Here is a 25083-nt window from a genome sequence, read left to right as displayed (position 1 = left end):
AGTCCTTGGGAGCCAGGAGGGCAGCAGGAGGCCTTGGGGGCTGGCCGGCTGGGGTGGGGTGGGCCAGACGCACAGCTGTCCAGATGTGTGTGAGAGATAACTCTGTTTACTGGGCACCCAGAAGGAACAGGGCGGGGGGGTGGGAAGGGGCTCCCTGGGACGGTGGGGCGGGCAGATTAGGAGGCGGGGGCATGAGTCAGGGGTTTGGGAGCTGCCCCCGGGGTTTGGGAGCCAGGACTCGGCGCTGTTAGAGCAGGTGTGAGCTCAGCTGGTGGCAGAGGACACCCGTGGCTGCAGGAGTTCGCTGAGGGACCCCAAGGCTCGTAAGCAGGTGAGCAGGGCTGGGAGGGGCTGGGGTGGTCCTGCGGCACCTGTCCTGAGGGTTTCTGCAGGCACCTACCCTGAATCCGTGCCCAGGTGGACAGAGGCGCCCAACCTCCAAGGGGGTGCAGGTGGGTGGGATGAAAATGGGAGGATGTGTGTTCTTACCCCTAAGGGCACAGGCCCGTTGGCACCCACAGCTGGGGAGCGCGGGGCTGCAGGTGTTAGGAAAAAAAGGCGGGCACGTGGCAGCGGAGCTATGTGTGGCTGGTGGGGGGGGCAAATCGGATCCCCCTCCAGGTGTGGGTCCTTGTCAGGCTTCTATTTACCAACACCTTGGATCCCACAGACTCAGGTCTTCTCCCCCCAGCCCCCTCTTTCCTCCACACATGGGGACCCACAGGCCATCCTATTCCCCTCTTGTGAGGACAGTTATTCGCTGACACTGCTTCCCATTTGGGACACTTCCAGGGAGTCGAGCAGGCAGACCCGGCCCTGTCCCCAGCCTAGGGATTGTTTGGAGGGAAAGGAGGAGTCCCCCATCACCCGAGGATCTCAAAGCATTTAGGCTAATTCCATGGGAATTGCAGGAAGATCAGAAAGAGATGAAGATAGCAAGTCTGACCTTGATCCCCAGTCACACTGATAATGATGGCCAACATCCACCCGGAGCTCTTTCTGTGTCAGGCAGTGTTCCAAGGGCTTTATGTAGATCAACTTAGCGCTACAACAGGCCTATAAGGTAGGTATCATTACTATTACCCCATTTTGCAGAGGAGAAAACTGAGGTTTTCAGAGAGGTTGAGTCACTTGCCCACGGTCACACAGTAAGTCGCAGGGCTGGCATCTGAACCCAGGCAGGCCGACTGGAGAGTCCATGCTTTCAACCCATTAGCACTCAATCAGCTTAGAGCTGCTTTCTCTTCTGGAGGGCAACTCAGAGTGATGGCGAGAGATGCAGCTGGAGTCAGGTAGGCCAGGGTTTCGTCCTGCCTCTGATACCCACCTGCCAGAGGACCAAGACAAGTTAACCTCTCCGAACCTCAGCTTTCTCATCTGTAAAACGGGGCTAGTGACATTACCCACTTGGCAGAGTGCTTTGAGGATTCTAAGAGATGAGGCCGTATGGCTTTGTGCGGTATGGGGCCGATTACACAGAGACAGTGTTACACCACCAGGGAGCCCTCCCCATCATCTGGTCCCCCCCCCCCCCCCCCCGCGAAGCCTCTACCAGCTGTGCTCCACCTCCGGGGCTCCAGATGCCCTGCTCACCCTTATCTGGCCTTCCCTGGCTGGCAGTCCTGCCAGGTGTTTGATGAGCTTCCAGACGCAGGGCCGTGATCGGGTTCCAAGCTCTTATCAGTACCAGAGCAAGGCCTGCAGCTGGAGGGGGGGGGCCTGGGGGGGGCTGCAATCTGAGTCACAGCGGCACCCTCTAAGGCCCCAGCTGAGCTCCAGGCACCTCCATTCTCCCCTCTTCTCTCTCACTGAGGTCTCAGAACCCTGGTGGGAAGGCCCTCCCATTGTACAGTTGGGATGACTGAGGCCTAGAGAGAGGCTGGGGGCTGCCCAAGGTTATTCAGCCAGTCAGCGGCGGACAGGCAACCTCCTCTGGCTCTGGAGGCCCCTCTGACCAATCCACCTCCCAGACAGGAAACGGAGGGCAGAGTCCCAGCCCCACAGGCGGGACCTTTCACACCTAAGGCCTGAGACTGCTCAGGATTTGAGGCCCAGGCAGAGGAGAGAGCAAGGCCAGAGAAGGAAGAAAGAAAATAGAGGTGGGAGAAAAGGAAAGAGAGGGACAGAAGAAGGAGAGGAAAAGGTGCATGACTAGGGACCTCAAGGGGCAAATCCCGTGCAGTAGGGACGGCCCTGTCCTCGGGCTTTGGGACCGTCCCCTGGTCATCACTTCCCCTACTAATGCAGGAACCACTGCCCTTCTCAGTTTGGTGGGGCTCTGCCATACCCTCTCCCTCTCCCTCTCTTGGGACTGCAGCACCACCAGGAGGAAATGTCCCTGGACCGTTCTGTCCGTACGCCCTCCCTGCCCTGTTTCCCCCCAACAGCAGCCAGCCCCGTCTGGCATGCGCCTACCTCTGCATGCTCATGCTCACACCTGGACCATCCTTCCCCACCTGCCAGCCCTTCAGATCCCACCAGTGCCTCTCGGCCCAGCCCCAGTGTTCCCCCCTCAGAGACACTCTACCCCCAACCCCACCAGTCCATTCTACCTTTCGTCCTGCCATATGATCCTTGGCACCCAACACCTTCCGCTCATCTCTCATTTGTCTGGGGGACGTATCGTCTCCTGAAGCACTTTGCCTGTCACGTGTTCCCAGCTGCCTCCCCAGTCAGGGCTGAGGGCTTTTCGAGAGGAGAGACAGTGTCTTGTTCATCTCAGCTCCCACTGCTCAGCGCCATGTGGGCACAGAGTGGGCACGTCTGTCGCCCAACCCCAATCCCTGTTGCTGGGTGAGGGGGAAAGGGAGCCCCTCCACACCCAGGCTGGGGCCACCCTAGGGGACTTCTGTGCTCCCCTCGGGCTGGGCCTCACATTCCTGGGGTGAGCATACCTTCCTCTCTGCCAGAGATACAACTGAGCAAACCTGAGACACAGGGCTTGGTCTCCTCCTGGCTGGGTCCTAGTCATCCTGACTCCTCAGTTCCAGAGGCCCAAGCCTGCAAGGGGGAGCCACCCTTACCTTCACCCAGCACGTATTTATTGAGCACCTACTCTGTGGCAACCATTCTGCTAGGAGTAGGGGATTCAATGGGGACTGAGACATGGATCTTAGCACTCGAGTGGCTTCCCTTCTAGAGGCCTCCTCGGACGATATATACACAAGTGAATCAAGAAACCAGAAAATGACAGATTGGGTTAGTGAATGTTAGGGTGGTCAAGAAGGGAATCTGAAGAGCTGAGATGTGAGAAGGGATGAGGTGCGGGGGCAGAGGGTCACTGAAGATGTGGACAACTGTGTGTGCAAAGGCCCTGGGGCAGGAAAGGGCTTGGTAAGGCCAATGGGATAGGTGGGGAGCGAGCAAGAGAGATGGAGTTCGTGAAGGGGTGGAGGAGAGAAACAGGGCCACCTCATTCAACACCTGTGAGCCACTCCCAAGGATGCTACAGCCCCATGCCTAGGAGAAAGTAGCTGTTTCTGGGAGAAGGTATGTTGCGAAGACTCTCAGGGGAATTAAGTTCCCTGAAGAAAGAGCAGGTCATGCCCCTGGAGTTGGCTAAGTCCAGGGGATGGACAGGAAAAGAAGCCAGGTGAGGACTGGTGGATGGAAGAAGGAGTTGAATTTGAAGGACACCCCATCCTCTCAAACACCCTTTGACTGATGCCAGCCAAGTTTCCTCTTCCTGCCCCAGCTCTCCCGGCCCCTGTACACCTGCTCTCACCCCACAAATCTAGCTCCTTCCCACCCCCCCAACTTTCTTCCCCTGACCCCACTGCCTCTCAACATCTGGGATCCCCCTTGACTCAAATATAGCCTCCTCTGGGAGGAGGATGCCCTGGGCCTCACTCAGCCTGTGTTCCCCCCTGCAGGGACCCGAGGTGCGGGTTATGCTGGGGGCTTGGATCGCTGTGGACAACTGGACAATCAGGACAGCACCATGGAGGACTGGCAGGTGAGTCTTTCGTGGTGTCTGCCGGGCTCCTATCTGGGGGCTCTGGGAACCCAACCCTGGACTCCTACCTTCGTGGTGGCTCGAGAAGCCCTTCACAGCCCAGCCCTGATGGCCACTTCCTCTAGGAGGATCATGAAGAGGGGCTGGAGGATGCTCTGGAACAGGAGGAGTATGAAGACCCAGATGTCCCTGTGCTTCAGGTGGAAGAGCCAGTAGGTGAGCCCCATCTCTCTCTCTTGCTGGGATGAGCTGCTGAGCCCCAGACAGAGACAGTAAGGGAACTTGTCCTCTCCCTTCTCCACAAATCCCCCCCAAGCCCCAGGGCCAGTTCTCCCACAATCCTGGCTGATTGAAGGATAAACAGAGTTTTGTTTGAAATGATCACAGGAGGGGACTGGGGGGCAGGGGACAGGACTAGTCACCCATGGCCGGGCCCTTTGGTTTGGGACAGGGCAGCCAGGCCCGCCTGCGACAGGGCATGAGCCCACATGCCATCTGTGCCCGTCCCATGCTGACTTCTAGGCCAGGCCCAGGGCCTGTTCTGGGAACATCATTCTGTTTGGGGGCCTAGAGGTCCTGAGAAATGAGGGGCCATGGGGACCCCCAGGGCAGAGAGACATCGGGAAACCTTCCCAGCCCTGCCAAGGTCTCAGTTGGGGAGCCCCAGGTGGGGACCTGTTTACTGTCAATACGACTTAAGTGCTGGCAATTGGTACTGAAGATAAGAGGCCCCTCTGGGAAATGAGAGCTGGGAGTGGGGTGGGGAGTGGGGGGCAATATAAGGCAGACCCCACCCTGGCTCCCAGAGCCCCACTACGAGACAGGGAGAAGTACTGGGCTGGTGGGATTGCTGAGGCAGGGAGGAAGAAGGAAGGGAAGCTGGTCCCAGAAGGTGGCAGGAGAGGGAGGAGATCCAAGGAGAATCCGGCGAATTGCCCTTCAGGACTCTCCACCTTGGAGGTGACCCTCTCTGTCACCACTGAAGATGACTCCCAGGGGTCTTCCCAAGGCTCGGATGGGGCGTGAAAGGGCCAGGCTGGGCCAAGAACAGGCACAGGGAACCACAGACCCTTGAGCAGCAGGGGTGGGGCGGGGCTCGGGCACCCGGGTCCGAGGCAGCAGCAACGGGAAGGAGTGGGGCATCATCTGGGGCGGCTCTCGGAGGCTCACTGTGGGTGGTGCAGGAGGACCCTAAGGGGGGGGATTATCTGGGGGCAACGCTAACCTGCCTCCGGGTTTTCAGCTGATTACGCTGAGCCAACAGCCACAGACTACGACACCAGCCCAGGCCCAGACGCCACATCGCGCGCAGCCACCCACGAGGTGAGGACCCCCGGCATCGCCCAATTCTCTTTTCTGTGCTGCCTGGGGCACCCACCCTTGTACCAGGAGAAGGGAGGTGAAGAGGGATAGGCCCAGCTTCAGCATGGGGGAACCCCACAAACAGGTGGAGAAGGAGCTGGCATCCCGGGAAATAGGCAGAAGGGAAGAGGACACCCCTGCTGAGGGGGGAGACCTGGGTCCCTCTTCCACTGAGCAGGGAGCTCCCTGGGCAGAGATACAGTGACTGCCAGAGGTCTGCGCTCCCGCGGCCCTCTGGCCCTGGCCGGGCTGTCAGGGGCTCCTTGGGGAAGCACAGGATTAAATACGTGCCCCTCTGCCCAGGCCCCACGCGTCCCTGCTGGGCATCAGACTGTCTAGCTGGTTAGGAAATTGGATCTGCCCTCAGCTAGGCCCCTGGGAGCGGCCAGCTGGCCCCAAGGAAACCCAAGTGCATGCTGAGCCCACTCAACAGTCTTGGAGGCAGGAGACCCACCCGATGACTCCAAAGGCTTCTTCTTTTTTTTTTTTTTGCCCCTCCCAAGTGTCCACTCTAGCACCCCTTTTGGTCGAGAGGTTCTCCAAATGCCTCTGAAATGGGGTAAGGGTCTGGTCAGGGATTTGGGGAATAGAGCCAGAGTTGTGGGCTGTACCCGGCCCCCTACTTCCTACCTCGCTTAACGCACCCAGGCTGCTTCTCCTGCCAGTCCCCTCTGAGCTCAGGGTCTGCCCTGAGTGCTCCAGGACTCTGGCCCTCCTCCAAACATCTCTCAGAGCCTGCTGAATGCCCACCAAGCCCTGGACTGCCAGTCTCCGCAGGGCGCTGCCCCGGGCCCGAGACACTGATTCAGGCTTGTGGGGCTGCAGGTGTACGTGGAGCTGCAGGAGCTGGTGATGGATGAGAAGAACCAGGAGTTGCGGTGGATGGAGGCAGCGCACTGGGTGCGGCTGGAGGAGAACCTGAGGGAGGACGGGGTCTGGAGCCGCCCGCACCTGTCCTACCTCACCTTCTGGAGCCTCCTGGAGCTGCAGAAAGCCTTTGCCAAGGGTGAGCCCCGCCGGGCCCCTCCCCAAGACCTGCACGTACGGCGCGGTGGCGGGCCGGGGGGCCACCGTCCAGCCGTCCAGCTCAGCCCTCCACCCCTTGCAGGTACCGTCCTCCTGGATCTGCCAGAGACCTCCCTGGCGGGAGTGGCCAACCAGCTGCTGGACGGGTTCATCTACGAGGAGCAGATCCGGCCTGAGGCCCGAGACCTGCTGCTCCGGGTCCTGCTGCTCCGGCACAGGTGCCCCTGCCCGCCAGGACCTGGACTCCACAGCCCAAGGGCCCGCCTCCCCGGCCCATGGCCCCGAGCTCTCCCTGGAGGCCCAGGGGGCCCCTCCCCCCCCAGACCAGGGCCCACGTTTCTTCCACGATGGCTCCTGCCTCTGACACCCCTTGAGGGGAGGCCGTGTCTCCGTGTTCAGATGTGGGGGCTACTGGTCCTCAGGAGGGCAGGCTCTCAAGGCCCTTCCCTCCATCCGACCTGGCCCCACCCGGTCATTCCAGACGGAGACCACCCACTCGCATCCACAACACCCTGCCAAAGGAGGCTGACTGTCCTTTTGCCCCAGGGTCCCTCCAGTCTGCTCGGTGGGAAGCGCTACTTGATCCCCCCCCATGGGTCTCCGAGCTACTAACAGCCTGGCCCGAACAGCTTACTCAGCCCGTGTCCCCTGTGTGTTCCACAGCCATGCCGGAGACCTGGAGGCCCTGGAGGGTGTGAAGCCCACGGTTCTGACGCGTTCCGGGAACCCCTCACAGCCTCTGCTCTCCCAGCACCCCTCGTTAGAGACGGAGCTCTTCTGTGAACAGGTGAGGCCGTACTAGGGCTGTGGGGAGAGCCAGGAAGCGACCCACCTGAACAGGGTTAGAAACAGAGTGGTTAGGGAAGGAGGGGGCTGGATGCTCGGAGTGGCCAGGGGACTCCCCTCACTGGCCTCCTTCCAACGGGGACAGGAGGGCACAGAAGGGCATTCCCCGTCTGGAATTCTAGAGAAGATTCCCCCAGATTCGGAGGCCACCCTGGTGCTCGTGGGTAAGCAGCTGGGGCCTCCACCCCAACCCCCCCACCCCCACCCCCCACACTATACCTCCTGTCCCGGCCCAGCCTCCCTCTCCCCTCTCCCGAAGCATGGGCCCAGCAGCACCCCCTCAGCCTGGCCCGACCGCCTCCCGCCGCCCCTTCCCCTCGCAGGCCGAGCAGAGTTCCTGGAGCGCCCGGTGCTGGGCTTCGTGCGGCTGCAGGAGGCCACGGAGCTGGAGGCTGTGCGGCTCCCCGTGCTTGTACGCTTCCTCTTTGTGCTGCTGGGACCCGAGGCCCCCAACGTCGACTACACCCAGCTCGGTCGGGCGGCGGCCACCCTCATGTCCGAGAGGGTGAGGAGGGGCTGGGGAGGGGTGGGGGGAGCCTGAGGGCTGGGTGGCAGCTGAGGTCACTCCCTGGACGGGCCTGGCTCACCGGAGCTGTGCTAGACTGGCACGTTCCGTCTCACCCTGCTGCTTCTAGCCTGTCTGGCCAGGGGCAGGTGGTCTGGCCTGGCCCTGCCTGATCGGGCCTTGTCTAGGGCCACTCTGACCTGGGTCCACCCAGTTAGGTCTGGCCTCATCTGGCCTACTCTAGTTCCAGCTGGTCTGCTCTAAGCTACCCCGTTTGCTTTAGTGCTTTCTCCTTTCCCCACTCAAGGCCCTGTCTGCCTCCCCAAAACCCTTTTGTGGTGGGCATGGAAGTGAGGGGGGGCAGCAGGGCAAGCAGTTCCTAGCAAGAAGGAGCCGGGAGAGAGGGTTGTGGTTCCCGGAGGCCGTGGATGTGGACTCTTGGGTCCTTTCATCTAGCGGGTCCCGGCAGCCCTGACCCTCTCTCTGGCCCCCAGGTGTTCCGCACAGATGCCTACCTGGCTCAGAGCAAGGCGGAGCTGGTCCGCAACCTGGAGGGCTTCCTGGACTGCAGCCTGGTGCTGCCTCCCTGCGAAGCCCCCTCCGAGCAGGCCCTGCTCAGTCTGGTGCCCGTGCAGAAGGAGCTGCTGAGGAGGCGTTACCTGCTCAGCCCCGCCAAGCCCGAGCCCCGCTTCTACAAGGGTCTGGGTACCTGCCCCGCAGCCCCCACAGACCCTCAGAGACCCCAGCACGGCCCTGCGAGCCCCTGCCTCCCCTCCTCCCATCCAACACCCGGGTGTCCCCTCTCTCTGTCCTCATGCCTCCCAGCCTCCACGGCCACCCAGTTCCCATCAGAAGATTCTCCCCGCGATTCCTCTCTCCCCACGCCTCCTCCCGTGACCCCCTGTGATCATGGTCCTGTCCTTGACTACAGATTTGTATGGGGGCCCAGGGGCCCCTGCTGGGCCAGACGACCCTCTGCGGCGGACAGGCCTGCTCTTTGGGGGCCTGGTGCGTGACATCCGGCGCCGCTACCCCCACTATTTGAGTGACATCACAGACGCGTTCAGCCCCCAGGTCCTGGCTGCTGTCATCTTCATCTACTTTGCTGCCTTGTCACCTGCCATCACCTTCGGTGGCCTCCTGGGTCAGTGCCTCTGCATGACTCCCTAACCTTCACCTCTGACCCTTTGGCCTCTGTGTCGGCCCTGCCTTCTGACCCAATGGGACAGTCTGGACCCCTACCATAGCCTGCCCGTGCAATGCTCTATTAGAGCCTGGAAACGACCTCTTGACCTTGACCACACTGTAACTTCTACCCACAGGAGAAAAGACCCAGAACCAGATGGGGGTGTCGGAGCTGCTCATCTCCACTGCGGTGCAGGGCATTCTCTTCGCCCTGCTCGCGGCTCAGCCCCTGCTTGTAGTTGGCTTCTCAGGACCCCTGCTCGTGTTTGAAGAAGCCTTTTTCTCGGTAGCTCTGTTCTGGCCCCACTCGGACCCTGTAACCGGCCCTGGCCCCACCTGCCTGATGCACGGTGCCTGGGCCCACCTGCCTGACCCAGGCCTCTCTGACCCCCTTGCAGTTCTGCACTAAAAACAACCTGGAGTACATTGTGGGCCGCGTGTGGATTGGCTTCTGGCTGGTCCTGTTCGTGGTGCTCATAGTGGCCTTCGAGGGCAGTTTCCTGGTCCGCTTCATCTCCCGCTACACCCAAGAGATCTTCTCCTTCCTCATCTCCCTCATCTTCATCTATGAGACCTTCGTCAAGCTGATCAAGGTGGGGGCCGTGGCAGTGCGGACGCACGTGTGTGTGCGACTCTGTGCACAAACGATGTGGCCGTGCGTGTCATTGCACATGTGTCCTTATGGCACGTGTGTGGCCGTGTCTTCATCGTGCGTGGCTGTGACCACATTCACGTGGACACCCCAGCTGCCTCTGGGCCGGTACTCTGGCCATGACCGCGCAGAGCGCCTGTGCCCAAGGGTGGGGGCGTGGCGCCTCCGTGTGCGCATGTCCGGGTCACAACCGCGCCCAGAGTGACCACAGGCGAGTGTGTGTGCGAGACTGAACACGGGAAAGTGCGTTCATGGAGGGGCAGCAGGGGTCCCAGAGGCTCTGCTGCCCCCCCGCCCCCTTTGGCACTCACCCTCAAGAAGCACGGGGCCTGCGGGTGGAGCACCCTGCCTCCTCAGCTCCAGCACCTTCAACTATGCCTACCTGGACATCTGCGTTGGATATGGAGGGAGGGCGGACGCCGCATGTCTGCCTCTGATTCTGTTGGTTGGTGGGGCTTGCTGTTTCCAAGTCTTTGAAGCCCTTTTTAGGACCCTCATTGGCACTTCTTTTTTTTTTTTTTTTTTTTTAAGATTTTCTTTATTTATTTGACAGAGAGAGAGACAGCGAGAGAGGGAACACAAGCAGGGGGAGTGGGAGAGGGAGAAGCAGGCTTCCCGCAGAGCAGGGAGCCCGATGCGGGGCTCGATCCCAGGACCCTGGGATCATGACCTGAGCCGAAGGCAGGCGCTTAACGACTGAGCCACCCAGGCGCCCCATCCTTGGCACTTCTTTCCTGCCCACCCGCCTTATGTCTCTGAGACCCTGCATGCTCACATGCACATGTATACTCATTGCCACCGTGGCCTGCCCCACCCAAGCTGAGCCTGGTCTCCACTCCTGAAAACCAAGCTTGTGAATCCCATTGTCCCTCTGTTACCCTGTCGGTTGAGGAAGAAGATAAGAGGATGGATGCATGCATGATGGATGGATGCATGGATAGATAGATAGATAGATAGATAGATGATGGACAGATTGATGGATGGATGGTGGGTGGTTGGATGATGGATGAATGGATGGTGGATGATGGATGGATGAATGGATGGATAGATGATGGACAGACTGATAGATGAATGAGAAGAATAGGATGCCTTGGTTTTCTGCTGCAGATCTTCCAGGACCATCCACTTCAGAAGCATTATGACCACAATGTGACGGTGGTGCCCAAACCTCAGGGTCCCCTGCCCAACACAGCCCTCCTCTCCCTTGTGCTCATGGCTGGCACCTTCTTCTTCGCCATGATGCTGCGAAAGTTCAAGAACAGCTCCTACTTCCCTGGCGTGGTCAGTACATTCTCCCCCCACAGCCCTGCTCTTGCCTTCACTGTCCTGTCCCAGTCCAAAGCACTCTTCCAGGTTCCTCAACGCCATTAGCTCTCCTTCTTACCCTAGATTCCCATTCCCCATTCCAAGCTCTCCCTGAACCCCTCCTCACTTAGGCTTTCACTCTTCAGGCAAGCCCATCTCTCCTTCTCAGCCTACCCAGGCTGAGAACCTAGTGGGGAGCCAGGGACAGTTCTTAGAAAGGGGTGGAGAAGCTGTGGGGCCGGCAGTGGGGCTGGGCCAGGGAAAGAAGAAAGGAGGCAGGTACCTTGAGGTGCAGGACAAGGCATTAGATGTTGATGGGTCCCCTGGGAAGAGCAAGGCCCCCCTGCATGAAGAGACGGCAGGAGTGGGGGCAAGTGGGAGGCAGGAGGTGGGGAAACAACTGGGCGCTGACTGGGTTTTTCCACCTGCCCTTAGCTGCGACGGGTCATTGGGGACTTCGGGGTCCCCATCTCCATTCTGATCATGGTCATGGTGGATTTCTTCATCGAGGACACCTACACCCAGGTGACACTCTCCTCCTACTGTCAGCTGATTCTCCCAGTATGCCCCCTCCCAAGAACAGCTTTCCCAAACATGAAGCCAACTAGAACTCCCCTTACTCATCCCTGCCTCCCCCGAGAGCCCCAAGTTCTTCCCACAGCCCTACAGGACCCCTCTGGCTGAAGCAAGGGCCTGGGTCAAATTGCCTTTTTACTCCTTAACCCAGGGCAGTAGGAAAGAATCTGCTTTGGAGCCAGGCAGATCTGATTATGTATCTCAGGTCTGCCACCAAATAGCTGTGTGATGCAAGGCAAACGGCACAACCTCTCTGATCCTGTTTCCTCATCTATAAAGTGGGGAATGAGAAGATGTATGTAAAGGGCTTAGTGCAGTGACTGGGTACAAAGTAGGTGCTCAGTATAAGTAAGTTCCCAAGTGCCCAGGACCCTGGCTCTCCCTGCCTCCCTTCCCCCATTCCCCTGCCCCAGTGTTCTCACCAGAATCCCCCTCCCACAGAAACTCAGTGTGCCTAAAGGCCTCTCAGTGTCCAACTCCTCAGCCCGGGGCTGGGTCATCCACCCACTGGGCATATATTCGCATTTCCCCATCTGGATGATGTTTGCCTCCGCCCTGCCTGCCATGCTGGTCTTCATCCTCATCTTCCTTGAGTCCCAGATCACCACGTAAGAGCCAGGGGCAGAGCTGGGCCCGGGAGGGTCTGGGGCAGGGAAAGGGACAGGCTCCAGGCAGCCATGACAGCAAGGACTGAGTGCTAGTCTTAGTCGAACCTGGGGCCCTCCTCATGAGCAGGAGTGATGGATGGGCAGGGGCAGGGGCAGGTTCTGTGGGACCTGACAGGGTATAATTTGGGGAGGCCTTTTTAAGAAAAAGAATACAAAATGAGAACTGCAAAATGAGGTGGCGTACCTCAGAAGGGACCTTTACCAGCTCAGCTTCATTGGCTTCAGCGTAAATCTACCTGTGGACGTTCTAGGGGATATCTTGAAATCCTTCTACTCTTAGAGTCTGGATTCTCCAGAGAGGGTGGGAGGGAGGGGAGCAAGGAACTCCAAGGGAGAGGAACACAGCAGGGTAAACTAAGATACAGAGGGACCCAAGTATGGAGAAGGAGGGAGGGGGCAAAGAGGGTGGGGGCGAGGGAGACCACTGCTTACCCCTGACCTCCCACACCCCCCAAGGCTGATTATCAGCAAACCAGAGCGCAGGATGATCAAGGGCTCTGGCTTCCACCTGGACCTGCTGCTGGTCATAGGCATGGGCGGTGTGGCTGCCCTCTTTGGGATGCCCTGGCTCAGTGCCACCACTGTTCGTTCTGTCACCCACGCCAACGCGCTCACTGTCATGGGCAAGGCCAGCGCCCCAGGGGCTGCAGCCCGGATTCCGGAGGTCAAGGAGCAGCGGATCAGTGGGCTCCTGGTTGCTGTGCTCGTGGGTGAGTAAGGGTTGGCCACACTCTCTGGCATCTGGCCTTGCTTCTGGCCCCCAGCCTCTGCCTCTTAGGATCCAGGGCCTTCTGAAGCCCTGCCCACCCTTTCGTAGCCGGCTCTCCCCACATACCCCCTGCCCATGTCTCCCCAGGGTCCTTTGTTCATATGAGGGAATTCTGGAGGAAATGCCCAAGGCCCAAGCACGGAGATAGACATCTGAGCAGGGGAGGAAGTGGGCGAGGGGAAGGGGGGCTCCATACGGAGGCCTTCTCTAGATAGGACCCGGTATTCGAGCTTTATCCAACATAAGCTTAGTGAACAGTGGGTTCCAGCCCTGCTCTGCTGCTGACTCAGTATCCCTCCTCATCCTGGGCCTCAGTTTCTCTGTGCCATTAGTGGGTTCATTAGATGCCCCTGCGGTCTCTCTAGCTTGGCTGCTCTGTAACTGATGTCAAGGGCAGAGCTCCGAGCATAATCTGGGGTGGGAGAGGAGAAGACAGAGGATCACTGGGGTCAATCCAAGTTCTGGAGCAGCTGAGGGTCCAGCCGGGCTCAGTGTGGGCTGCGCCCATGGTCACTGATGGAGTCGCCAGGGAAGTTTCTTAAAGGAGGCGAAGTTGGTGTTAGCTGGAGAAGGGTTAGGGTTTGGATAGGTGGAGGGGGACGGAGGCATTCTGGGCTGGGGTGATAGAAAAGTTGGGCTTCTCTGACCTCTGTGAACCCCTGAGGCTAAAGGAATAGGCTTTGATGTCCTGCAGGCAGGAGTTTGACTCCCTGATCTGCCACTTAGTAGCTGTGTGGCCTCAGGCAAGTTGCTTCACCTCTCTGAATCTGTTTCCTCATCTGCAAAATGGGGTAATACCTATTAAGAGGATCCACAGAAAGGGCTTCATATGGTACCTGTGGTTTCATTCCCCAGCCCCTGATGCTGTCAGCCCTCTGGGCCCCCACCCCCCCGGCCCCCAGGGCTAAGAGTTCGTGGTTCTCCCTGCAGGCCTGTCCATCCTCATGGGGCCCATCCTGTCCCGCATCCCCCTGGCTGTGCTGTTTGGCATCTTCCTCTACATGGGGGTCACGTCCCTCAGCGGCATCCAGCTCTTTGACCGCGTCTTGCTTCTGTTCAAGCCGTCCAAGTACCACCCAGATGTGCCCTACGTCAAGCGGGTACAGAGCCCTCCTGGCTGCCCAGCCCCGAGTGGGGGGGGGGTTGCCGGGCCCCAGGGCAGGGCAGGCAGTAACCCCCACCTCCACCTGCAGGTGAAGACCTGGCGCATGCACTTGTTCACGATCATCCAGATCATCTGCCTGGCAGGGCTGTGGACGGTGAAGACCTTCCCCAGCACCTCGCTGTCCCTGCCCTTCGTCCTTATCCTCACGGTGCCTCTGCGCCGCCTCCTGCTGCCGCTCATCTTCAGGACGCTGGAGCTCCAGTGTGTGCGTGGCTGCTCCCCACCCTTACCCTGCGGACCTGGGGCAGGAGGGAGGGCAAAGGAAGGGCAGAGGCAGGAGGCCCGGACCCCAGAGCTTGGGGGCAGGGAGGGGTTAAGAAGCGCACAGGGTGTGTTCCCCGTGAGCTGTCCTGACCGTGGAGCAACTCAGCCTGTGGTTTTCTGAGTCATTTTGGAATTCTCCCACGGTGTGAGAGTTGCCATGGGGCTACCCTGGCGAAGGGGTGTCCTGCCCACCCTCTGTAGGCCCTCCCCTGCCGGGGCGCCACATCCCCAGGGGCCCCTCACGCTTTGGAAACAACTCATCCAGACCAAACCTAGGCGTTGAGAGGGCAGGACATGACTTGTCCAAGGTCCAGTGAGAGCCAGGCCGTCTCCTCATTCCAGAGGTGCTCTCAGTACTGGGGGGAGGGCTCATCTGCCCCAGCCCGCCCCGGAAGCTCACCCTCTCTCCTTCCTATTCTACCCTCCAGCTGGATGCTGACGATGCCAAGCCGACCTTCGATGAAGAGGAGGGTCGGGATGAATACAACGAGGTGACCATGCCCGTGTGAGGGGAAGGCATGGGCCTCCGAACTCCCTCCTCCCTCCCACTTCCCCACTCTCCCAGGAAAAGCAGAAGTTCACGGGTATCTCATGGACTCTCAGATTCCTCCTGGGGTAGCAACTGGAGCCCCGGGGTTGTGGGTGGGGGATGGAAGGGGTGTCTAGAAACCCTTCCATGAGGGGTAAACCAGCTTTTATGGCTGGAGATGGTCAGTAGGGTCTACGTCGGGGAATTCACTGTGCAGTCTCTCCTGCCACCACACTGCCACGTGGGGCTCCCAAGCTGGAGGACTTAGATCTGAGCCAACCTCTTCACAGCGAAGACAGGGGCAGGAGCAAGGGAGGTAGAGGGGGTGGGGTTCAAGTTCCTGCATGCTGTGTGACCTTGTCAAGTCCCTTGACTTCTCCAGCCTCTGCTTCCTCTTCTGTAAAATGGGTATATTTATAATAATACCCACATTACAGGATGGTTACTGAGGACCAAAGATAAATGTGAAAAAGGGGCCTTGTCAACTCTGAAAGGACTATCATATGGTAGTCATCATTCTTCTTCCCGCCGGCCCAAGGTCACACAGCTCCTGAGCCTTACAGCTGGGATCTGAACCAGGTCTCCTGACTCCGAGGCCAGAGCCCTATGCTCTACCTCAGTCACCCACCTTCCCATGCTTAGAGATGTCCCTGCTGACTCCCCACCTCCCCCTCTCTGTTCCTAGCCCCATCCCGGGGACCCTCTTCTCTGGGGCAGAGGGAGGTGTCCTGGTGAGGGCAAAGTGCAGGTGAGGATACAATCAAGGCTGGGACTCAGGACTCCAAAGTGCTCACTCCCTCCTCCCATTCACGCATTCATTCATTCCACAAACATTTATGGAGGGCCCCCGGACCCCGCAGATACAGAGGCAACTGAGATGAGACACTGCCATGGGGCAGGGTGGGGGGGTGGGGGGCAATGCACAGTCTGTTCTAGATTTGGATGGGGGGGGTGGGAGGAAACGGGGCGGGGGAAGGGAGGGAGGTTTGTAATTTATTGATTGTATTTTCTAAGAGCTCTCATTGTACTCTGGCTTCACACAAACACCCAGGCCTCTAGTTTGAGACGCGCTGTCCACGATCTCACCCCAGCTGAATCTTGGGGAGAACCCAGATTTGATCAACTGGGGTAAAGGCCAGTGGGCTCTGCAGAGTATGGGCATAATCTATTTTTTTACAAAACAAAAATATAAAAAAGAGCTGAAAGAACTGGAAGTGGTGAGAATTGGTTGAAACGGAGAACCAGGGGCTGGGGGCCCCTGACGGGAGGCTCTCAGGTGCAGCCCTGAAGGCTGAGAGCCGCCTCTCACCACTTCACCGTCCTATGCCTCAGATTCCTCATCAGGAAAGTGGGGACGATAATGGTACCTACCTTGTAGGATTGTTGTAAGGATAAAATGAGACAGTAAAGCGCATGCTTAGCACAGCCTGACCTCAGGCCTCAGAGGAAGCGCTCTGTAAACGTTAGCTGCTGGTGTGGTTATCCTCACTGGGATGCCGCCCCAACCCCCCCCACCCCCACTCCTTGAGCACTGCTAAGGAAAGTGGAAAGACCACTCTGCTATCACCCTTCCCCTTGATGCTTGGTTATAGGTTTTGCCAATAAACACGTCTGTGGTGGAGTGATTGTCTTGTTGGCCTTTCCCTCCCAGAGCCGGAGGGGGGGAGCTAAGGGGTCTTGGTTGGACCGGGTGGACGTGGCATGCATGGTGGGGAGCTGGTGCCAGAGTTGTGACTGGGGTGGGGGAAGGGAGAGCCAGGCTGGGGGGTGGTAGTGGCTCTGGGGGCTGGGCCAGAACTGGGGGCCCGGAGTCCTGGGGTGGAGAGGGCCAGCCGCCAGTGAGAGGGTGGGAGAGCGAGGGAGGACACGTTTACGCTCCAGACATCCTTCTTCAGAATAAGCAAGATCCCTGTGCTGCGGGCCCCACGTCCCTTTGGGCTGGTCAGCGCCTTCACCAGCACTCATCACGCAGGGCAGCGCCTCTGAGGGGGACCACCAGGGAGGGAATGCGGTTTGCCCTCCGTTACAAAGGAGCAGCACCTCACCACCAGCCTTTCCACGAGCCCTCACTCTGGTCCCCATGGAGGACCAGCTGCTTCCAGCAATTCTAGGGGGCTGCTGAGCCCAGGGGTCACTCAGCCCTGAAGAGGAGGCTGCCAGAACCTAACCCCCCCCACCCTTCTCAGCCTTCCAGCAAGAGGTCAGTGCAGGCCTGGGCCGCCTGGTTCCTTCCCTGCATCTATATTTACTTGCTGCCTATCCCCAGCTGACCCCTCCTGGGCTGCCCAGGGCAGCCACCCAAGGGCCAGAGAGCCACCTTGGCCCCAGGGAGAGCAGTCCCGGCTGTCCACTCCTACGTGCAGCAGCTTCATGTCCCCGCAGCAGCTGGCCTGTCCCCGGGGCTTGCCAGAACCTCATTGGCCACCTTGACCCGGGAAGGCATTAGGGAAGTGTGAAGGCTGCAGAATTCAATCCCATCGACTTCCTGCCTGTCCTGAGGCCTTCCTCCCCTTGCATTTCCTGCCCGCCCCCACAGATGCCCTGACCCACTCTCTCCACCCCCCTGCATTTCCTCTGAGAGCTGTCCTTCTGCCCCACTCCCACCCCCCAATACATACACACTCCCTCAAAATCTCTGCAGTTTTAAATCCTGCTCACTCATTCAACCCCATTTTTTAAAAGATGTATTTATTTGAGAGAGAGAGAGAGCAGGCAAGCACACATGAGCCAGGGAAAGGTCAGAGGGAGAATGAGAGAATCTCAGGCAGACTCCCCACTGAGCACGGAGGAGCCGACAAGGGGTTTGATCCCAAGACCCTGAGATCACGACCTGAGCTGAAATCAAGGGTCCAGATGCTTGGGCGCCTGGGTGGCTCAGTTGGTTAAGTGACTGCCTCCGGCTCAGGTCATGATCCTGGAGTCCCAGGATCGAGTCCCATGTCGGGCTCCCCGCTCGGTGGGGAGTCTGCTTCTCCCTCTGACCCTTTCCCCTCTCATGCTCTCTCTCACTCTCTCTCTATCCAATAAATAAATAAAATCTTTTAAAAAAAAAAAAAAGAGTCCGGATGCTTAACCGACTGAGCCACCCAGGTGCCCCTTGTTCAACCCCTTATTGAAGACTACATCACTGTGAATTGGTTGCTGGAATGAGGTCCACACTTTTGTGTGAGCACAAAGTATAACCCCACTCCAGGTAAGGGAATAATTCAACAGAATCTAAAAGCTCTATACCTGAAGATATTCTTTTTTATATCTTTTTTTTTTTTTTTTTAATTTAGGTAAACCCTACTCCACACATGGGGCTCGAACTCAGGACCTGAGATCAAGAGTTGCATGCTCCACCAACTGAGCTGACCCCTATACCTGAAGATATTCTTTACAGGACTGTCTGTGGAAGCAAAAAACTAGGAAGAGGCCAAATACTAAGTAAGAGGAGAGTGGTAAATTACAGTAAATCACTCTACCTCAATATAATAGACCACTAGGGTGGGTCCTACAAATAATAATGATGAGGGTCACCTGGCTGGCTCAGTCGGTAGAGCATTGGACTCTGGATCTTGAGGTTGTTGGTTGGAGCCCCACATTGGGCATAGAGATTACTTAGAAAACAAACAAATAATAATGATGATGAAGAAGCTGTTGGATCAGCTTGGTGTAATCACATGATCCTGGGTCTCCGAGGTCAATGAGTTTGGAATTCTAGCTTTGTGATTTAGTAGGAGATGGACAGACACCCCATTTCTGAGCTCAGTTTTCTGCATCTGTAAGATGGAGGTAATGATACTTCACAGTATTACTGAGAGGATAAATCGAAATCATATACCTCGAGGTCCTAGCCCAGTGCTAGCATTTAGTAAGCAAAATGTTTATTCTTGTTTCTTAAGCAAGGCATGAAGTACTGTGACCCTCAAGGTGACAGCCTCCCACCAACAGATGTGCACAGGAATGAAGCTTAGAGGCTTAGACAGGAGAAATGAAAATGCCGCCGTGGTAGAGTTATAGGGGATATCGATTTTTCCCCTCCTGCGTCTGGACCCCTGGTGCGAAGGGTTAAATCCATCATCCTCAATTCAGGGTAGATTACCATTGACCATTCTTCTTTCTTCCTTTTTTAAGATTGATTTATTTATTTGAGAGAGAGAAAGAGAGTGGGGGCAGGGGGGAGGGGGAGAGGGAGAGAGAGAATCTTACGCAGATTCCACACTGAGCGCTGAGCCCGACAGGGGACTCGATCTCACGACACTGAGATGGTGATCTGAGCCAAAGCCAAGAGTCAGATGCTGTACCACCCAGGCGCTCCTGACCATTCTCCTTTCTTTCCTTCTTTCCTTCCTTCCCTTTTGTCTCCATCCCCTGCTCCTCTTTTACTCTCCCTCCATAGGCAACTACTCTAAAAAGTTGAACACGTATCTTTTTGTGTGGGCACGTTCTTGAAAAGATGTCATTGATATTGTTTTACATTTTATTATGGAATTTTTAATACATGCACAATAATAGACACAAGACTTAGCAAATCCACTCCTGGATTTGTTTATCTCCCAGACTCAAAAATTTTCAAGACTTTGTCTTGAGGGCGCCTGGGTAGCTCAGTCAGTTAAGCGTCTGCCTTCGGCTCAGGTTATGATCCCAGGGTCCTGGGATCGAGTCCCTCATTGGGGTCCCTGCTCAGTGGAGAGCCTGCTTCTCCCTCTGCCCCCCGCCCCGGCTCATGCTCACTCACTCTCTCAAAAATAAATAAACAAAATCTTTTTTAAAAAAGACTTTATCTTGAAATCTTGCCTACATCTTTGCCTAAAGTACGTTTCTTTCACCTTTCTCTTTTTTCCTTTTGCTGAACTAAATACTTTAAAATGAACCTCAAACATCGTGCCATTTCACCCTATACTCTTCAGCTATGCATCCTCCCACCAACACTGAACATTTTCTTATCAACTGCAGCACCACTATCACATCCAAGAAAATGAGCAATAATCTAATATCCAATCTATAATAAATTTCTCAAGATGCCTCTTTGCAATTGGTTGGTCTTGTGCATGTGTGTGTTTCTATACATTATCATCATCGTGTTCTAGTCTTGGCTCAACAGGTCCTCTTTCCCGCCCTGCACTATGGTTTTAAGATCCAGAAGTTGCTCTTGAACACTGAGTTGCTTTAGCTCTCATGGGGCACCGCTGTCTTTGGCCTCTTTACTCTTCCAGGGAGGTACACCCAGTTGCACACTACTCCCTTCCCACAAAGGACTTGAAGAGCGAGTAAGGGCATGTCCCCTTAGGGTTCTGGTGAGAATCTCTTTGGGTTATGTACCCAGGGGCCAGGAGTGGATTTGCTAAGTCTTGGGTATAGACTGTCTCGACCTGACTAAATATGGCTATATTTCTCTCCACATTGTCTGCACCGGTCCACACTCCCACAGGCAGCCCAGGAGTTTCCTATATCCCCATATTAGTGACATTATTCAGCCTTTTTGATTTTTGCTAGTCTGACTGAGGTATTACCTCACTGGGTTGTTTTTGTTTTGTTTTGGTATGGTTCTTGCATCTCTCTGGTCACTAAAGACTTTGAGCATCTCTGCATTTGCTGATTAGTCTTTAAGATTTCCTATTATGCAAACTGTTTTCTCATACCGTTTGGTCATATTTCTATTGAGGTTGATGCCTTTTTGGATGTTGATTTGCAAGAGGTTCTGGAAGACCCTACCCTTTGTTGGTTTTAGACCTTGCTAAAATATTCTCCCGTCTTGTCATCTCTCTCTTAATTTTGTTCACCTCATTGATCAGAAATCTTTAATTTTGACGTTATTAAATACACCCAAGAAGAAGAGTCTGGACTTGAATCAGTAGATACCAGCGAGTCATTGCAGGTTCTTGAGCTGGGGAGTGACATGATTAAAGTGATTCACCTGGGAGCTACATACAGGAGGGATTGGCTACAAGGAGGCAAATTGGGAATCTGCAGGTCAGTGAGTGAATGGCAGAGGCAAGCCCACATAGCCACCGCCCCCATAGGACCTCCAGTCAGCACGGGAGCCCGGCATTCAACAAGAGTGATGAGTATCTGCACGGAGTTGGGGGAGCAGAGGGGGCTAGAATTAAGCACGGCTTCCTGGAGGCAGAGATATTTGTTCTGATTCCTAAGGGGAAAGTAAGAGGTGGCCCAGTGATGAGAGAGGGGGAATGGCTTGAGGGAACAAGGGTCTAGAAAATGAATACATTCACGGGCACCTGGCTGACTCAGTCTGTAGAGCATGCGACTCTTGATCTCGGGGTTGTGAGTTTGAGCCCCATGTTGGGTGTAGAGATTAGTTAGAAAAAAAAAAAAGAAAGAAAATGAATATATTCAAGAAATACCCTGAAGATAAAGTGGGTGAATTTGGTCAGCAAAGTCAAATGACATGGTGGAAAGCCTGCTGGGTTGGCAGGCCACATGGTGATCTCAGAAAGGTGTTTCTTTCCTGGGTACCTGGGCACAAAGCCAGATGACAGGAGGTGAGGAAGTGCTGGTAAGGAAGCAGAAGCAGGAGGTGTGGGCCACGGTTGGGGAGCTGGGCAGGAATGGGTCAGGCAGAGAGCGCCCAGCTGACTCTTCTTCACAGTGATCCAGAGACTGCTTTGCAGGACACATTCATAGGCAGGCAACCATATCTCTTTTTACTGTAAACCACAACTTCATATTTCAATTATGAAAAATTTGTACGTAAAACATTTAAAATTATAGACCTATCTAACACAGAGAATAAAAGCCTCCAAAAAAAACCCCAGTAATCACTGTTAATCATTTAGATATTCCTGCAGATTGATTTATATGTGAACACTAATTTACCTATTTTTAAAAAATAGATCATACATAATTTTTAAACACAAATTCAAATGCATGAAACAAAAACTGATGGAATGGAAAGGAAAAACAGATAAATCCACAATTATGGTAGGAAACTACAATCACTCTCTCAATAAGCCAAAGAACAAGTAGACAGAAAATTACTAAGGATATAGAACACCTGAAGAGCACTAACACCCTAGTTGACCTGATTTATGTTTGTAGAACATTCCAACTAACAATAGCAAAATACACATTCTCTTCAACTGCACATGGATCATTCACCAAAACAGACTATATTCTGGGCCATAAAACAAACCTTAAGAAATGTAAAAGAACTGAAATCATAGGAAGTATAATCTATGCCTGTAACAGAATTAAATTAGAAATCAATACAGAAAGACATCTGGAAAAAAACTCTAAATATTTGAAAACCAAGCAAGTCACTTGTAAATAACCCATGGATCAAAGATGAAGTCATAAGGGAAATTAGAAAATATTTTAAAGTGAATGCAGATGAAAACAGATCAAAATTTGTGGGTTGCAATTAAGCAGTGTCTCAAGGGAAACAGTATTAAATACTTAGGTCAGAAAATAAGAAAGATCTCAACTCAGTAGTTTAAGCTTCTACCTTAAAAAACTAGAGAGGGGTGCCTCGCTGGCTCAGTGGGTAGAGCATGCAACTCTTGATCTCAGGGTTGTGAGTTCGAGCCCCATGTTGGGCATAGAGTTTACTTAAAAAAAAAAAACAAAACCGAGGAAAAGAAGAGCAAATTAGAACCAAGTCAGGCAGAAAGAAGGAAAAATTGAACAGAAATCAATGAAATCGAGAACAAACAATAGAGAAAATCAGTGAAACCAAAAATTAGTTCTTTGGGAAAAAAATTAATAAAATTGATAAACTTCTAGCCATAATGACCAAGAAAAAAGGAGAACTGTAAATTATAAATAATAGCAATTAGAGGACATCACTACAGGCTCTAAGACATTAAAAAATAGCAAGGAATACTACAAACATAAATATCCATAAATTTCACAACTTAGATGAAATTAACAAATTCCTTGAAAAACGCCAACTGTTAAAGCTCATTCAAAAAGAAATAGATACAACAATAACAACAACCCAATTCAAAAATGAGTAAAGAACTTGAATAGACATTTCACCAAAAAAGATCTACCAATGGCCAATAAACATGTGAAAACATGATCAACATCACTAATCATTAGGGAAATACACATCAAAACTACAATGAGATACCACCTCATTGTGAGAAAGAAAGAAAGAAGGAAAGAAAGAAAGAAAGAAAGAAAGAAAGAAGAAAGAAAGAAAGAAGAAAGAAAGAAGAAAGTAGAATAAGAAGAAAGAAAGAAAGGAAGAAAGAAAGAAAGAAGGGAGGGAAGGAAGGAAGGAAGAAGGGAAGGAGGGAAGGAGGGAAGGAGGGAAGGAGGGAGGAAGGAAGGAAGGAAGAAGAAACAGAAAATGACAAGTGTTGGGATGTGGAGAAATTGGAAGCCCTGTGCAGTGTTGGTAGGAATGGAAAATGGTGCAGTTGCTGTGGAAAACAGTATGGTGCTTCCTCAAAAAATTGAAAATAGGATTACGATATAATCCAGCAATTCCACTTCGGGTATATACTCAAAAGAATTGAAAGCAGGGTCTCAAAGAGATATTTATATACCTAACATTCATAGCAGCATCATTCATAATAGCTAAAACTTGGAAGCAATCCAAGTGTCCATTGATAGATGAACGGATCAGCAAAATGTGTTATATACATACAATGGAATATTACTTAGCTTTAAAAAGGAAGGAAAGGGGCGCCTGGGTGACTCAGTCGTTAAGCGTCTGCCTTCGGCTCAGGACCTGATCCCAGGGTCCTGGGATGGAGCCCTGCGCCGGGCTCCGTGAGAAGCCTGCTTCTCCCTCTCCCACTCACCCTGCTTGTGTTCCCTCTCCCGTTGTGTCACTCTCTGTCAAATAAGTAAAATCTTTAAAAAAAATAAAATAAAAATAAAAAGAAAGGAAATTCTGACACATGCAACAACGTGGATGAACCTTAAGGACATTACACTAGGTGAAATAAACCACTCACAATAAGACAGTGTATGACTCCACTTATAGGAATTACTTAAAGTAGTCAAAAATCATAAAGACAGAAAGTGGAATGGTGATTGCTAGGGGCTGGGGAGGAGGAATGAGAAGTATTGTTTAACGGGGGCAGTTTCAGTTCTACAAGATGAAAGGAGTTCTGGAGGGACGCCTGGGTGGCTCAGTTGGTTAAGCATCTGCTTCGGCTCAGGTCATGATCCCAGGGTCGGGCTCCTTGCTCAGCAGGGAGCCTGCTTCTCCCTCTCCCTCTGCTCCTCCCCCTGCTTGTACACCCTCTCTGTCTGACAAATAAATAAATAAAACCTTTATTTTAATTTTATTTTTTTTAAAGATTTTATTTATTTGACAGAGAGAGACAGCGAGAGAGGGAACACAAGCAGGGGGAGTGGGAAAGGGAGAAACAGGCTTCCCACTGAGCAGGGAGCCCGACGCAGGGCTCCATCCCAGGATCCTGGGATCATGACCTGAGCCGAAGGCAGACGCCCAACGACTGAGCCACCCAGGTGCCCCAATAAATAAAATCTTAAAAAAAAAGAAAGAGTTCTGGAGATAGATGGTGGTGATGGTTGCACAACATTATGAAGGTACTTCACACCATTGAACTGTAGACTTAAAAATAGTAAAGATGGGGGCACCTGGGTGGCTCAGATGGTTAAGCGTCTGCTTTCGGCTCAGGTCATGATCCCAGGGCCCTGGGATCGAGTCCCGCATCGGGCTCCCTGCTCAGCGGCGAGCCTGCTTCTCCCTCTGCCTCTGCCTCTCTCTCTGTCTCTCCCTGTCTCTCATGAATAAAATAAATAAAAAATCTTAAAAAAAAAATAGTAAAGATGGTAAATTTTATGTTAAATGTATTTTACCACAATTTTTTAAAATGGGAAAAATAGGGCGCCTGGGTGGCTCAGTTGGTTAAGCGACTGCCTTCGGCTCAGGTCATGATCTCGGGGTCCTGGGATCGAGCCCCGCATCGGGCTCCCTGCTAGGCAGGAAGCCTGCCTCTCCCTCTCCCATTCCCCCTGCTTGTGTTCCCTCTCTTGCTGTCTCTCTCTCTGTCAAATAAATAAATAAAATCTTAAAAAAAAAAAAAATGGGAAAAATAATACATTAAATTAAATAGTATAGCAAAGAGGAAAAAACAAAAACAAAACAAAAAGAACAACAACAACAACAACAAAGAAATAAAGACTTCTGGATTGTGGTCCAGCATATAAGAAGCCTGGAAATCTTCACTCTGTCCTAACAACAAGTAAAAAGCTGAACAAACTGAAAGATCAACAACTCTTCTTAGATCTGTCAGAGAAGTGAGATCACAGGGCAAACTGTCCCTGCCCAAACTGTAGAGACAAACAGGCA

At 54.1% G+C, this 25083-nt stretch overlaps 1 protein-coding gene across 1 annotated transcript; it reads left to right on the top strand.

Moving 5' to 3' along the window:
• Window positions 1-224: 224 nt before the first annotated feature.
• SLC4A1 (solute carrier family 4 member 1 (Diego blood group)) lies at window positions 225-15707 on the top strand. The gene is made up of 20 exons (XM_036071252.2): window positions 225-331; window positions 3873-3955; window positions 4081-4171; window positions 5199-5278; window positions 6143-6323; window positions 6426-6561; window positions 7007-7130; window positions 7275-7353; window positions 7513-7694; window positions 8189-8399; window positions 8626-8838; window positions 9017-9165; window positions 9278-9472; window positions 10639-10812; window positions 11272-11361; window positions 11854-12020; window positions 12537-12790; window positions 13780-13949; window positions 14043-14219; window positions 14707-15707. The coding sequence occupies exons 2-20, from the start codon at window positions 3941-3943 to the stop codon at window positions 14785-14787; spliced, it is 2769 nt and encodes a 922-aa protein (XP_035927145.1). The 5' UTR covers window positions 225-331; window positions 3873-3940; the 3' UTR covers window positions 14788-15707.
• The last annotated feature ends 9376 nt before the right edge of the window (window positions 15708-25083 follow it).

Source organism: Halichoerus grypus, chromosome 2, assembly GCF_964656455.1.
Source record: "Halichoerus grypus chromosome 2, mHalGry1.hap1.1, whole genome shotgun sequence".
Taxonomy (NCBI): domain Eukaryota; kingdom Metazoa; phylum Chordata; class Mammalia; order Carnivora; family Phocidae; genus Halichoerus; species Halichoerus grypus.
This window is presented reverse-complemented; position numbering and strand designations above follow the sequence as displayed.

Coding starts and splice junctions, on each gene's coding strand:
- SLC4A1 (XM_036071252.2), top strand. Junction 7,695..8,188: donor CCACCCTCATGTCCGAGAGG/GTGAGGAGGGGC, acceptor TCTGGCCCCCAG/GTGTTCCGCACAGATGCCTA. Junction 11,362..11,853: donor TCGAGGACACCTACACCCAG/GTGACACTCTCC, acceptor CCCCTCCCACAG/AAACTCAGTGTGCCTAAAGG.